Below are 15,342 nucleotides of genomic sequence, written 5' to 3'. Positions count from 1 at the left end.
CACCACATCTTAACGAAACATAATTCTTAAAATAGAAAATTTATTGTATGGTACTTGACGTGTTCCTTTCTTCTTAATCCAATATCTTGTACAAGTTCACTTAAATAAGTGAAATCTATATTATTGCATAGAAAAAGGTCTTATACATCAAAACATGTTGTACATGTCACATCATATAATACATTTTCTTCTTTGAGCAATATTTTAAGCTTTCACTTTTTTTCTTTTGGCTTTTTGTCCAGTTCCTGCCACTCCTCTTTTTGCCTACTTGACTCTGCATTAAGTATCAATGTGAAAGTTGGACAGCTTAGTTTCTTATTTGTTAAAAATTAACCCAGGACCAGGTATTTGTATAAGAAACACATTGATTGATTTCATTATCTCTACATCTGTCACAAAAAGATTAAGCAAATTAAATATCCGTCAATAATATGGCACTTTTTTCAGTGTAACCAAGTGGCTGGATTAAATAGCTCTTGAGCTCTTCCAAACCTTTGATTCTAGAGCACATAGAAAAGCGGTCTGTCCAGTTGCAGTATTTTGAAGTTAACAATCTGAACGTCCATCCTAAGACAAAATAGTATGGGACCCAATACACAAATTGAGCCAACACAATACACAAATTGAGCTAGAAATCCTTGATCTCCTTTCTTTTTGTAACCTAGAAATTCTGATGAATAGTTTTCCACTCTAGTAGTCTCCTGTGGTCAAATAGGATGCAATCTATATCCCATTCTAGTCCATGACAAAGCTCCCATAGATAGATTTGCAACCACAGAATGCACATAATATAGTTGTCATACTATCTACATGAACATTTTATGGTATGTGACATACCAAATGTACGCAGCAAACCAAGATGCTCTGGATATGTATGGTTATCATTTTCAAACTATTTTCTGTTCCTTCCCAAGCCTACAGTCTCCACTTCTTGAAGTAATTGGCTTTGAAGTTCTCTTTCAAAAGATGAGTTTATTTGGATGCATCAGGAATGGTTCTTCATGAGACAGTCAAAATTCTGTATTAGTTTTATTCTTTTACACAAACATTAACATTTTGCAAAGGATTAGTTAAAATACAGAATTAAAAATAAGGATTTTTGCAATTGCAAAGAGTTATAAAAACAGATTTTACAAATTGTTACAAGTGCTTCATAGAGTAAAGGCCAGTGGAAAGAGACCAACCTCAAGTGCAAAATAGACACAAGACCAACACCATAGGTATGGCACTTGCTACATAATCAGTAATCACACTGGTTCATGGGCCCAGGCTCTCAGGATGTTTGCAGGACAAGCAAACTGAAATCCTGACAAAAGAAGGAAGCACCTACTACTAGTGTACCAGGGAATCTCAGATTTAATTCCAGGCATCAAACATCCTGGCAGGTAGTTTGATCAGTATTTTTTTCAAGTAATTTATTTCTCTAGCAGCCTAATCCTATGCAAATGTAAGTGTGCTGAAGCCCATGGAAATCAATGAGCTTAGGTGTGATTAGTTTGTATAGGATTAGGCTGTGAATATTTAACTCTTTATAGGTATTAAAACTAAAGGGCCATCCTTAAGTAATAACTTGGCATAGTGAAGGTAGAAACAAAAGGTCACAAGCAAATGTCTCGGAACAGATGGGTGCCCCTTCATACTCTTAACAAAGTTAATATTCTTGGATAGAAAGTGCTATGCTGTATCAGACCAAGGGTCCATCTGGTCCAATATTCTATTCACACAGTGGCCAACCAGATGTTGACCAGTAATCTACAAGTCAGGACATAAATGCAACAGCACACCCCCACCCATGTTCCCCATAGGCTGGTGTACATAGGCTTAATGCCTCACATAGACAAATTGAGTTCTATTCCATCCTGACAATTTCTGAGGGCAATATTAAGCATGTGAACACATGTAACAAAATCCCCACCTGGGTGTTTTTGTTGGGGAAAATATGGTTTTGAGGGTGAAACTTACAGTAGAGAATGGGTGTGGGGGAAGGGGGGAAGGGGAGAAAATGATTTTATTACACAGATTTCCATGTAACATTTAGTCCCACCCTTTGAGACTTATGCAATCTGCAGGTCTATTCAGTGTTTACAATACTATTTCAACATAGGCAAATACACACACACAGCACAACTGCAGGCTCATACAAATAGCTCCAAACAGGTCCAACCCTACCATTAGTTAGGTGACTGCCTCAGGAGGCAGATACCAGATAGCCATAGTGACAGCCTCCCAGTTGTTTAAAAATCACTGAGTTGTAAAAGCTATACAGCCTGTTCTGGGACCCCTAAACTAGCTTGCTACTTCAGGTGTGATGATGGACGTTATTCCATTGCCAATGTTGAAGTAAGATTAAGTGCCAGTCCAGTCAGCTTCTATATCTGAACTAGGGAAGCTGCACCATCTTGTCCTGTGTGTCAGGCATCAAAATATCTTGGGCGAGGACTGGGAACACTCTTCATTCTTGCAATGCAGGTGTCACAGACCTTCAGCAAACACTGATCTATAACGCCACGTGACTGAAAGAGTAAGGCTGTAATTACTTGAGAATAAGCCCTATTGAACTCAGGGAACTTACTTTTTAATATCCATACACAGGATTGTGCTTCATGAACGTATACTGTACATACATGCGATGTACACTTTCACATTTAGAGTAGCTGCACGCATCTATGCTGTACATGTGAATGGCCTTAAAATACTAGTGACAGTTGTACTTTGGAGAAGCAGGGGCATGGTAGGGAGAGAAAGAAATATTTGAAAAGGTAATCATAAGACATATCTATGATGCAGCTACCCTCCCAATCCACAGGACCTGTTCTAAAAAGTCAACAAAGCCCAACTGTGAGTTCATACAGATAGCTCTTATGGCTCCAGCTTGCAGAAGGAACAAATCCCCCTAGAAAGAAAGGAAAAGCCACAAATGTCATTACATATCCCACTCTCTACTAATTGTTGTGGATGTCAAAATATATTAAGAATATTCAGTTCAGAGGAATTCCCATGAAGTAGCACAAAATGGATTTGCAAAGGGTCTTGCCTCTGAAACTCCTGAGAAGCCTCTGTGTGTGTCTGGATGGTGGGTCCTTGAAATTAAACGCAGGAAAGGTGCTTGGAAGAAGAAAGCCACTGGAGAAATTGTTAGAGTGGATTCTTCATCTCTACCATGTTGAGGTGCTTCAGTTGTCCCACTTCTGGAAAACATTAAATCAAAGACTAAAACATCACTTGGTCCAACCCATTCGCCTTAAACATTGTCTCATCAGAGCAGAAAAACTGCAGGAACGCAGGCCTCTGTACTGCTTCAGTTTTGTGGAGAGGGAAGGACAGTTTCTTGTTAGCAAAGAGTTAATGCTGGGTTTGCTTCAGCAGGTCAGTGCCCTGGGACAGTGTGGTCATTCATTGACATCCCAGATCTCTGAAAGAAGTGGTGGCAGCTTCTTGTCCTGTAGCCGAAGAGCAAACACCTGTTCAGAATGAACGCTACTTAGAGTCCGAAGACTGACCAGTTTCATTAACATTCGTGGGAACATTAGATGATCCTGTAAAATAACACACAAAAGGACAAGGCCATCAGACAGATCCAAAAATCCGTTTCTCTGCCTCAGTTTCCCATCTGTGAAGGAGGACTAATAATAACTCAGCCTCATAGTAATAAGACAGCAAAGCATTTTAGACACCAGCATGATTAATAATATTAAACCTAATCCTATGCCAAGCACATAACTTCATTCGTCACAGCCACTGTAACATTATGGATGGCTACATGCTGTGCCAAAGTACCCCATGTTTTATGCTTTCTGCTCAAAACAAATTGTGCAAATTGTAGATGCTTGCATAAACTGCTTTGCAAACTTTTCACAATGAATTAAAATTCTTAGTGTTTACATTTTGGAAAAAATATTTTACTGTCAAGACTGAGGTGTTAAAAGACAAAGAACGCAAAACAAGGGACAAGGGGGAAGAAAGATAAGGATAAGGCACTAGGAACCAGTATCTTATGAACTAGGAAGCCTGGGCAAGGCACAGAATTCAGTTGTTCTGAGCACTAACAACCCTGTCAAAGGATTCTCTTGGTTTCCAAATCTTCTACTAGAATGTTAAATATTTTAAAATGTTCTCTCCCACCCTCCCCCACTACCCCCAGAAACCAGGGGGGCTTCTAGACTGATAATAGCAGTTCCATCTCCTTATGATTTTCTGTGCTAAGAAAAAAAAAGGCAGGAGAAGTGGTGGAAAAATATGGGAGGGTTACACGTGGAAGATGATGGCATTTGGGCCCCCTGTAAAATTGCATGAATGAGGAGGGCCACTGCACAATAAAAGTCTTGTCTGGAAGCACCCTACAACAAAGGTTATGAAGTAAAACTAAATTCAGTCTCCAGCAGCTCCAGCTAAATGTTGGTTGGATAGCTTCAGGAAGTCTCTCAGTAAGATCCTATTGTCTATAAGTAGCACCTATGTCACTCTTCTGTCCCTTTCATTTATTCATTCATTCATTCATTTTTATTTATTTATTTATATCCTGCCCTTCCTCACAAAGAGCCCAAGGTGGCTACAAAGAGCACTGAATAAATGTTAAATAGCAGGCAAGGTACCATAACCCCATAGCACTCCATGTTGAAAGACCCATGTCCAATGCTTAGGATCTCCAGATAAAAGGATTTCAGATAGCAGGACTGGAAAGATGTTTGCTTGAAACACTGTCGAGCAGCTGGCAGTCAAAGTAGTCCTTGACTAAACGGACCAGTGGTCTGACTCAGGATTCGACAATTTCATAAATAACAGTACTTGTGTAATATTGTTGGCTATGCCATCCACTGGACTTTAACAGCTTAAAAGAAAGAGTATTATAATCAGAATTTTTTTCCATACATATAGCTTTGGCAATACAGTCATTCTCCCCAGACACTTACGTTTGGTCTGTGGATACAAATGTAAGAATGAAGAGCCTGTACATAGTTATGCTGCAGCCTTTCCACCAGAGGCTGGTCTTGAACATTCGGTCGGTCTGCCAAAAAGCAAGTGAAAGTTTCATAGGTAATTGAATGCAGACTGGTCAGACTTAACCCTCTGATGTTAAACACCCAAACTTCAATGTCATGCCCCTTCACCCTTCTGTTCCACAAACTGTCCATGCACTATACAGCTTAGAAACAACACACAGAATAACTAATGTTGCAGAAACCAATTTTCCACATCTGCTGTGATAAATCCATCATCAGAAAGGTTTAATTAAAAAAGAATGAGTGGACTCTGTGAGAAGCCAATCTCCCAACTGCAATATAGGGACAAATAATACTAGTCTAATTTGTAGAGTTGTAAGGATTATTGTTGTAGTAGTGATAGATTTTTTTTGTTTGGCCATAACAAAACTAAACTATCAGTACAAAATAAAATCCACGAGCAGTCAAAATTATTGAGATAAAGTATATGAAGGGATTTAAACATTTTAAGACTCAAATAATTCTATTATCTCAATGGAAAAAGTGCTCAGCTTTTGCTGGGTTTTATTTAGTAGTTGCTGGAGCTGCTTCTCCTCTCCGGTTGTCTGAATGTTTTCTGTCAAAGTGTTCAGACAACCAGACAGGAGAAGCAGCTCCATTGTGATATCCCTACACAACCCAGGCCTCTGTCTTGACGGCGTTGCTTAGCTCCCACACTTGTGTTCCTTCCCGGAATCTGTACAGTAAGGAACGCAAGTGAGAACTTTCCCTGGTCTCTACAAATAAAAAAAAAAAAGAAAAATGGGGAGGGGAGAGGAACGGGGTCGTTCCTCCCCCCTTTTTTTTTAAAAAAAATATTATCTGAGTCTGCACAGCTGCACAGATATAGATAATAAAAATTAAAAAGGGGGGAACGAACGAGGCAGCCAGAGGAGGATGCGAGGAGATGAATGCCAGGTGAACCACCTCCTCCCTCTGATCTCCCTCTGGCTGCCTGTTCCTCCCCCCCCTTTTAAAAATCTTATTATCTATATCAGCCCAGCTGCGCATTCCTCTCCTCCCCCACCCCCATTTTTATTTTTATTTATTTTTACAGAGGTATGGGGCCGCCCCCTTCCCTGTCCAGCCCATGGTGTCCAATGGGCTGTGACAAGCCTCCGCTGCCAAAAAAATGTAGGGATAAATAAGTAAGTCGGAGTTTCCAGGGTTTGCCCCCCGGACGGCTTCACAATGGCAGCTGTTTTATGTAGATGACTTGCCGCTACTGCAAATCCACCCCGGGCCAAACCCTTTGTGTAGACATGCCACAGATGTTGTTTTCATACATTGACACAATTCTGGGGGCCAAGTGCTTACGTCTTAAAAACAAATCAATCAACCACAATTCCATATCTCTAGGAGAATGTTCCAAAGCTAAGCCTCTCCGCACAACACAGTCAAGACTATTTGTTTCCCAGTCACCACCACTGTATAGCCCTAAAGTAATTAATATATGGAATGACAGAGGATATCTTTCACATTCCCTGCCTTTGCATCAGGAACTGTAGGAGTGTATCTGTAAGGATGTATCTCAATTGTTTACATGAAGATTAATTCGTAGCCACAGTTCAAGAAGATGAATTAATAACCACAGCACAAATTATCTTCCAGTACTAACTGTAGGATTCCTGATCTATGCTCTCTTTCTATTGATAGTCAGACAGACAGATGGACATTCCTATTTAATAACTCACAAACATGCTGAAGTTTTCAGCACACTCCCAGGCTTATTACCTGCAGAAAAAATGCTGATAGCAATTAAAAGTGCATATTCAGCATCAGTGAGCTGCAGTTCATTCATTCCTTTTGAAAATCCAAATATAGGATTAATGAACTCAAACTGAAGGCCTGGAGGAAAAAAAGACAAAGAGCAGCAAGTTAAAAATAGACACTGTTTCTATGTATTACCCCTCCCCCCAAAAACCCAAAAAAGACACTTAATGAAGATATTTCGAATTTTGATGGGGGCGCACCCTGAATTAAATAGAGGATTATTGGGAGGAAAAAACGGACACTTTGTTTTTATTCCTGGCATTATATCTACTTCATTTCAAAAATACACCATGTGAAACACTATTCCAATAAGAGTCATCACTGTAAAAGACAGTCAGCAATCCTTCCTCAAACATTCAGACATATGCACAGAGGAATATATTAGCTAACAAGTATCAAAATTATTTTAACAGCAAAACTGATTTAGGTTACTTTTATTTTATAAACATCTTCAAGTACAAAGGGCTTTAAAAATGACTTCAGAGTTCCTACATCTGCATACAATGAATGACAATGGTTTATTAAATGTAGGGTACTGCTGAAAGCAAGAAGACTGAGTTCAGTCACAGAGGGTGCAACCCTATGCGTGGGGTACACGTTTAGACAGGAAAAAACACCGGAAAAGCTATTTGCATTCTGCACAGAATCTGATAGAATTTTCATGTGATTTTTAAAAGAGCCGCATGCTTGCGGCAGTATGCTTGAACATATGCAAGCAGTGAAAGGTTACAATGTTCAGCCTTCTGAGTAATTACTTTTTGTTTCCTCATGATCTTCAGGAATGTCCCCATCTCAAGCCCTATCTCCCTATTAATGCTCCCCTGCCTATATTTTCCATACAATATACCTTATTGCCCCTTCCCCCCAAAATTGCCCAAGCTCATATATCAGGTTGTAGCTAAAGCGTACAGATTGATCAAGCTTATAAAAAATAAGCATATTTGGATTTATTTGTGTAATTTATTAGGAGTCCGAAATTTGACTTTTATTGGAGTACACTCTAGAGTTTACTTTTTAAAACAGAAAATATGTGAACAATATGCCCTGTATATTGGACCACAGTGAAAAAAAAATATCTGCTTGATATTCTAAATGGTGTTTCACTCACCAGCTTTAGCAAAGTCATCCCGATTATAACTCAAATCCTTTAAAAAGGTGATGCTTTCTGTTTCTGGATTGTAGCGCCGAGATGTCTCCAACAACATCACCTTAAGCACAAAAGGCAGAAGTAGTCATTAAAGGCCTGGTCTATGAAATCAGCAAAACAAAAAAGAGTCTCTGCACCACAACCCACATCACCAGAGAGGATATAAATGATGGTTTCGATCATAAGGAGCACTCACAGAAGGGGATTGGCGGAAGGAGACTTTCAGGTCCCCTCCTTCCCTACAGTTCTGGAGTCTGGGGACACTCCTGGGCTGTAACACAGGAGACAAGGGGAAATGGTGGAAGCGTCTTTTTTTTTAGCAGGACCTTGGCTCACAGAAGTTGCTTGCGCCCAATTTTTGGATGATTCCCCCTTCCCTGGTTAGCCCTGTCAGCACTATCCAAAACAATTCAGGAGGGCCCCCTCATCTCCCACAAGGTACATTTGTGGTGACTTGCAGGGATGCAAGGGAGGACCTCCCTTTATGAGTACTTCTCAGGAATATGTTCCAGTGCAGCCATCACTTGGATTTCAGATTCAATCTTGGGACCACTTCCTGTGGCCCCTGCCATAAAAGTGGCAGAAATTTGAACTGGAACAGACAGAGCTACAGCACCATTCCCCAAACAGTCTCCAACACTAGGGATGAGAAGGGAGGAATGAACCATCAAGTGGTCAAACCCTGTTTTTACACTATCCCCTGCTTTGGAAACCCCATCAGACATAAATTTTAGCTTGGAATGACTGACTTAATGGCCAAGTGTACCATGCTTCCCGCTCCTAAAAGCTGCTCCATCCAATATCAAATTAAGCAAAAGAAAAGGCTCCTCTTGCATTCGTTTGATGGTACATAACAAAGGGATATGTGAGTGAGTGGGTGATGGTCAATGGTGACGGCACTGATGGCTGTCACTCCTTCTAACAAGGACAGAGTGTAGGTCTTACCTCTATTGTAGATGTCTTCAGAAGAGCAATCTGGTCTTCCCGGGTGAGCTCCAAGAAACCCGGCAACTGTTTGGCAAAGTCCACAATCTCCTGTACAGAAATGATGGCAAGCTCCGTGAAATGAGCAAAGCGCTGCTGTCGTGCTTCACGATGAAGGGGATCTGAAATCTGAGGCCATGGCTGCAATTGGGTGGGAAAGCCATGCAGAGAGAAGGAAGAAACAGTGTGGAAAAGGTAGAAAGATAATGTAAGCAGTCTAATGAAATGAATGAGAAATATCCCAGGTCCTTCACATTGACTCACAGTTCTCATGCACCTCTGACTCAAATGACCCCTACTAATACTATTCTCTCTTCTATTCTACATTCTACTGCATGCTATCCCACAATCTCAAGTCACACGAACCTTCAGCGCTTTGAATACAGGTAAGCCACACTGTTCCCCAAGTGGCACAAGCACAAATGGCACAAATGCCTTCCTCTAGGATCTCCTACTGAAGAGATCCTAGAGGTGCCAACATTGTCATCTTTTCAGCACGTGGTTAAGAATGTCCTCTACTCCCAGGCATTGGTGATGGGGCCTTTAATGTTAGCTGTTTTGTTGGGTCTTGGTAATTGTTAATTGTTTTTAGTTGTTTTAAATTGTTTTAATTTTTTTGTACGTTAAATATTTTACATTATGTTTTTATCATGTTGCATTTTGGGTTTTGTGAAGTGCCCGGAGAGCAGGGCCAGCGCTATCATTAGGCCAACTAGGCAGCTGCCTAGGGCGCAGAACTCAGAGGGGTGCAGTACTGACCCTGAAGGGTCACAGTTTTATACAAATTAGCTGTTTTAAGAAAAAAACAGCTAATAAGTTCAAGTTTTGTGCTTTTTAATTTTTCTACAAAACATGTGTTCTTAAAAAATGAAGTTGGCATTTTTTTTTTTTTTGGTGTGGGGTGCAAGTAGCTCGCCTTGCCTAGGGTGCGAAATAGTCTGGCACCGGCCCTGCCGGAGAGCTTTGGCTATTGGGAGGCGTAGAAATTAAATGAATAAAAGTGTCAAGGCTTCTGATGCCAGCTATTGCAAGGTGAAAGCAAGCTCCTGCCTACGAGTTGGGCCCTTTTCCCCTGGCATAGCCACATCAGGGCCCATACCAAACGCAGAGCCTTTTGGGATGGAGGAGGAGAATTGGAAAAGGAACATTATCTCTGTTAAAAGTGGGATAACTCCCCAAAACGTTGACTAACTTGCCAAGTATAGTGAAAGTTTTATTGGCAGCCTACTTTCTTTCACTAATTTGGAGCCACGTAAATTGTATTTTTACCGTCACTTTTAGTCTGTCTGTGAAGGAGCGCTGATTACACTGCTGCTGAGCAGCCACAAGCTTTTCTATCATGTTAAGCTGCTCTGGTGTCATTTTGGGAGTGGTGCTCGGAGGAGACGGTGGGTTCTGGCGCACAACTACCATCCGGGCCTGATCATCTTCCTGCTTCTTAAGTTTCTTCCGCTGTATCTGCTCTTCAGAGAGAACACCTAAAAGCAGAGCACAGAACAGGAAGCAGTGAGGATAGACGGCCACACAAATTGCGTAAGCGTTGAGACACCTTTCTAGTACTGCAGGCTGGAAGCACCGTGTCTCAACATTTCTTCTTCGTTTTTTAGGAACAGAGCTGCATTGTAAATCTATGTGCATGGCTGTTCCCCCACATCAAACATGCTGATAAATTCATATTTTCTTCACAGAGCTCCTGTACAAGCAGGCTGTTCATGTTTCATGCTAAAGCTAGTGTGCCCTACGTCAAGGATTTTAAAAGAATAGCTTTATTGGAATTGCTAGGAAGGCTATTGAGAAATTATTAAAACACCTCATCCAAAACAATATAAGATATTTTTTACATGAAATGCTTAATGATACATGAAAATTTTTAATGATACATAATTAAGAATTTGGAGGTGTAAATATGTAAAAAAAGAAGTACAGATTGTATTAAAGGGAAGACACAAAAACACACAAGCAAGTATACAATAATTTCTGGGTGGTTTATTTATTTATTTAAAACATTTGTATCCTGCCCTATAGCACTAGGATCTCAGGGCGGCGTACAGATAAAATTATACAAAATAAAACAATAAATATACACAGCTAAAAACAAATTAAACCATAAATCAAGTTAAAACCAGTATATAATTTAAAAGCAGTAAAAAAAGTTAAAAAGTTAAAAAGTTAAAACAATGTGCGAGTTTGGTGACTTTAATCATCAAAATCTTTGTTAAAATGCCATGTTTTTACTTGGCGCCGGAATAAAATCAGCATTGGTGCCAGTCGGGCCTCAAAGGGGAGGGCATTCCACAGTCGGGGTGCCACCACAGAGAAATATCAAATACTAATTGGCAACGTCCTTTGGGGGTGCTCAGTTAAAATCCACAGCACAAAGTCAATAACTATTACTTTATTATCCAAAGACAAAAGCATATTGAATATTTTCATTTAACAATTAATGAGATAATATTATGGAAGCTACAGTCATTAAAAAAAATACTATATAGCTTTCTAGAATATATAGGTTTAATTAGTAACTTTTGAATAAGGAACTTTCTCAGAAAATATAATTTGGAATTAATTTATCTAGATTGAAAGATATATGTTTAATCCTTTTTTACATGTTTTAACTTCATAATTTTGGGGGGAAATCAAGTCTGTGAGCCCAGATTTATGGGAGAATAGGTAATATTAATAATTTTGTAATATCTTAGAAACTGTATAGATATGATCCGATTTTGGACTGTGGTGGCTTCTTACCATTTGATGCTCACTAAGCCTGTGTACCTGTCAGCTGAATAGCCTATTCAGATATGAATAGGAAACCTGGTGCTTAAATGAAAACTCTCCTTTTAGACTACTGAAGTCTTTGATTATACATTTTTTTTAGGAAATACTATTTCCTGTTAAACTATTAAGAAAGCAATCCTATGGTCTTGTGAGAGCATCCCAAACACCTTAGGATTTTTAGGAGCCCCCTTCTCTGGGCTCCGATCCCTGATCACTCCCCCTTGACCTCCCAGCCACTCTAAATAGAATCTATTTTTTATTATTATTTATTTATAATATTACTTGGTAGCCTTTCAGGGCAAAAGCTCTTCGAAGGCAGCTTACAGTCATGAAATATAGAAAATGCAACTTCGAGGAGAGGAAAAAGGGGGCATTCTGGAGAGAGAGGAGGGGAAAGGCTGGAATCTGATGTAGACAGGCCTTATCCTTTAGACCCATGTAGAAGATAAAATCAAAAAGAAGGGCAGAGACGCAAAAATCACCTCCATCTCTCCTCCCACTCTGTTCCCAGCAGCCGGATGAGGTACAGAATACTCAGAAGCCTCCAAGATCAAAGGCTTCCTTCTAATTTTAAAACATAAGATCTTTAGACATGCTTTCCTTTATACTAACATTTATTTTTATCTTATGCAACATGTTATATTTTGATATGGTGTAATAACATATTTTTTTTAAAAAAAATGGATTTGAGGATTTTTTCCCCTTAACAATTCTTCTCTGTACAAAACCAAAGGTTGAACTCATCTAAAAGGATTTTTGATGAATGCTTTGTTTGAAGCTTATTAACCAGCTATAGATAGTTAACTGGCAGCTAAAAGCTTCCTAAATAATGGAACTATAGATTGCCAATACTCAGCAAAGTCTAAAATTTGTAACACTTTTATATATCTGCTCTTCTCATGTTTCCTAATGATTATCTGTTCATCCCATTCCCTTCCTGAGATTCTCTTCCTAAGCTTATGTCTTAACTTGCCTAAATAGTCCTAAATCAGTGAAAATTCAAATAGTGTAATCAAAATATTTTTTTCAAATTATGCATATTGACTGGTTAATGCTTTTTTTCTGATTACGTTGTTTGGATTCTATAACATAGAATACTGGCAGCTTTCTAACTGTTAGAACCAGCAACAACTTCATTGACCTGGTTCGCACATAACGACAACAAGAAGTACAGGTTGAGTATGGATTGTTGTTGAATCATGAGTTGTTGAATCGTAGGTTGTCGTTACATGTGAACTCTACACTATGGTTTAACAATTCAGAGCTCACAACCCAACAAACCATGGGTTCTCTTCCTGGCTTGTTCATGGTTAGTCCTACGTAAGAGCAGACCCATTGAAATGAATGGGATTTAAGTTAGACTAACATGGGACAAAAAAAAGCTTATATATCCTTACATCCTACTTGTCTGTGTTGCTCCTGGGTACCCCCACTCCTGTCACTTACATTGCTCTCGCATGCCTGCCTCCAGGCACTTACGCAACCGGCACTCCTGACACTTTCGGCGCATGTACATGTCCATCTCACATCTGCCGCCATTCTTGCAGACATATTGGGCTCCTTTGATGACACTGCGCCGGAAAAAGCCTTTGCAACCCTCACAGCTCAGCACATTGTAGTGGAAGCCTGAGGCCTTGTCCCCACACACACTGCACACCTCGTTTCCAAGCATCTTTGGGGCGGGCCCCTTTTTCCGTTTCAAGGGAGGGTTTTCTAGAAACATATAGAAGAGTGAAGAGAAAAAAGGCGAGGATGTGAAATTAGATCTGGAAAGCAGGAAAGAGAGTTTCTTATAAAGTACAGACATAGCAGTCCTACACAAACAGTTGAGCGTGCAGAAACCTGAAACTACATCCCAGTGCCATCAAAGCACATAAAAACCTAGCCCAAAAGAGGGTGCAGATTTTTCCTCCTCCAGTTATGATCTTCTGACACATAGGAAAGCTTTTCTCATACATTCCTAAAGCCATGGGACTAAACCACTGATTCCTACAGGCAATTCAAAGATTAGCAAGGTCTAACACCTTTTTGAGGATTGACGCACCACAGAAAGAATATGGGAAATCTCAGGGAGATTTTGACCAAGAAAATAACCCCCCTTTCTCCACATATCTATCTATCTATCTATCTATCTATCTATCTATCTATCTATCAAGGTACAGATGGTACCACATACCCTACTGTCAATATATATTTCACTCTAAAAGGACCTAGAAGTAAGGATTCCCTGGATGATTTCATGTAGAAGTTATGTGAGAGATGAGATAGGTAAGCATAGTCTCATATAATAGGTTTCTTAAGATGCAATCCTCACTTACCTGTTAGTAAGCCCCACTGAACTTCAGAGCAGATATGTATAGTATTGTGCTATTAGTCTCTTTGCTGATCAGTCATTAGAGGGCAGCATTGCTTCCTTCTCTCTTGCTGGAGTTCTACTTTAGTTTTTATGAGACTTTAAAGTGACTGAAAGGAACATGGCTTGCCATGCTGTTTACCTGCCTTCCTCAAGCTGGTGCCCTCCAGATGTGTTGGACTGCAACTCCTATATCATTCCCAGCCAGCAGGGCTATTGCCATTGTGAACCGCCCAGAGAGCTTCAGTTATTGGGCGGTATAAAAATGTAATAAATAAATAAATAAATATTGGCTGGGAATTATGAGAATTGCAGTCCAATTCATCTGGAGGGCACCAGCTTGGGGAAAGCTGTTGTACCCACATTTTATTTTCATTTTTGCTTCACTCTTTGCTCCGGTCAAATATTTTTGCGGGCTTTTTAAATAATACAAAACTCAGAATAGTTAAATGGGGATGAGTATATACCCCATGAGCATCAATCTGTACTTCAAACCGTTTTCAACTCTCAGAAAGAAAGAAAAAGCCTTTTGTCTCTCTCAAGCTTCTTTGTCTTTCTACTTCCCCCAGCTCCCATCACTTTCTTTAGCCTAGAAAGAGAGAATATATGTTTACTCAGAAGAAGGTCCCATTCACTGCTAATTGTTTCACCCAAGAATTTATTTCTTGCAGGGAATTGTGTGTGCTTTTGAAAGTGCAGAAGCATTTTTTTAAAACAACAACAACCACCTGACCCCATGCAATCTGATGCAGCCCAGCCCAGTATTCCACTACCTGAGTCTACCACCCTGTTCAGTGCAATGTATAGATAGATTCTTATTCTGTTCAAAACATTTGCTGACTGCTTGAAACAAGGCTTCAAACTTACCTACATGCTCAGAGGGAATCTCTGAGCTATGGAAAAGTGCAAAACCTTTGTCCTCCATGGCAAATACACTTGTCTTCTTCCCATGATTCTGTGCCACAAGCTGCGTGGGACCCATGATGGTTGCCCTAGAGGGGCTCACATTCTACTCATCTCTAAAGCATGACTTTGACCAAGCTCAACAATACATATCCAGTGTTAAAATGATCCTTGCAAAATGGAGAAGCCTCTGGAGGAAAGCAGAAAAAAGCAATTTCTAAAGCTATCATGACGTCTTTTTCACACTATTCCCACAACAGTCCCGGCCCAGACTGCCACCATCTCCAGTGGCTTCTTCCCTCAGAATTTTCATCAAATTATTATTATTATTATTATTATTATTATTATTAATTGCACTTTTATACCGCCCAATAGCCGAAGCTCCCTGGGCGGTTCACAAAAACTAAAACAATTCAAAGTGTAAAACA

General features: G+C 39.9%; 1 protein-coding gene across 5 annotated transcripts in view; it reads right to left on the bottom strand.

Moving 5' to 3' along the window:
• Positions 1-977: 977 nt before the first annotated feature.
• NR1H3 (nuclear receptor subfamily 1 group H member 3) overlaps positions 978-15,342 on the bottom strand; it is a 41,273-nt gene continuing 26,908 nt past the window's right edge. For 4 of the 5 annotated variants that reach the window (XM_063117503.1, XM_063117505.1, XM_063117504.1 and 1 more), the window contains 8 exons: positions 14,879-15,104; positions 13,105-13,371; positions 10,153-10,361; positions 8,845-9,024; positions 7,861-7,960; positions 6,714-6,827; positions 4,911-5,005; positions 978-3,536 (listed from right to left, as the gene is read on the bottom strand). In XM_063117503.1, coding sequence (XP_062973573.1) covers positions 3,390-3,536; positions 4,911-5,005; positions 6,714-6,827; positions 7,861-7,960; positions 8,845-9,024; positions 10,153-10,361; positions 13,105-13,371; positions 14,879-14,993 — 1,227 coding nt within the window. In that variant the 5' untranslated portion in view covers positions 14,994-15,104 and the 3' untranslated portion in view covers positions 978-3,389. Of the gene's footprint in view, positions 3,537-4,747; positions 4,829-4,910; positions 5,006-6,713; positions 6,828-7,860; positions 7,961-8,844; positions 9,025-10,152; positions 10,362-13,104; positions 13,372-14,878; positions 15,105-15,342 lie in introns of those variants that run through there. The other variant, XM_063117507.1, reaches the window with a different exon arrangement.

Source organism: Elgaria multicarinata, chromosome 2, assembly GCF_023053635.1.
Source record: "Elgaria multicarinata webbii isolate HBS135686 ecotype San Diego chromosome 2, rElgMul1.1.pri, whole genome shotgun sequence".
Taxonomy (NCBI): domain Eukaryota; kingdom Metazoa; phylum Chordata; class Lepidosauria; order Squamata; family Anguidae; genus Elgaria; species Elgaria multicarinata.
This window is presented reverse-complemented; position numbering and strand designations above follow the sequence as displayed.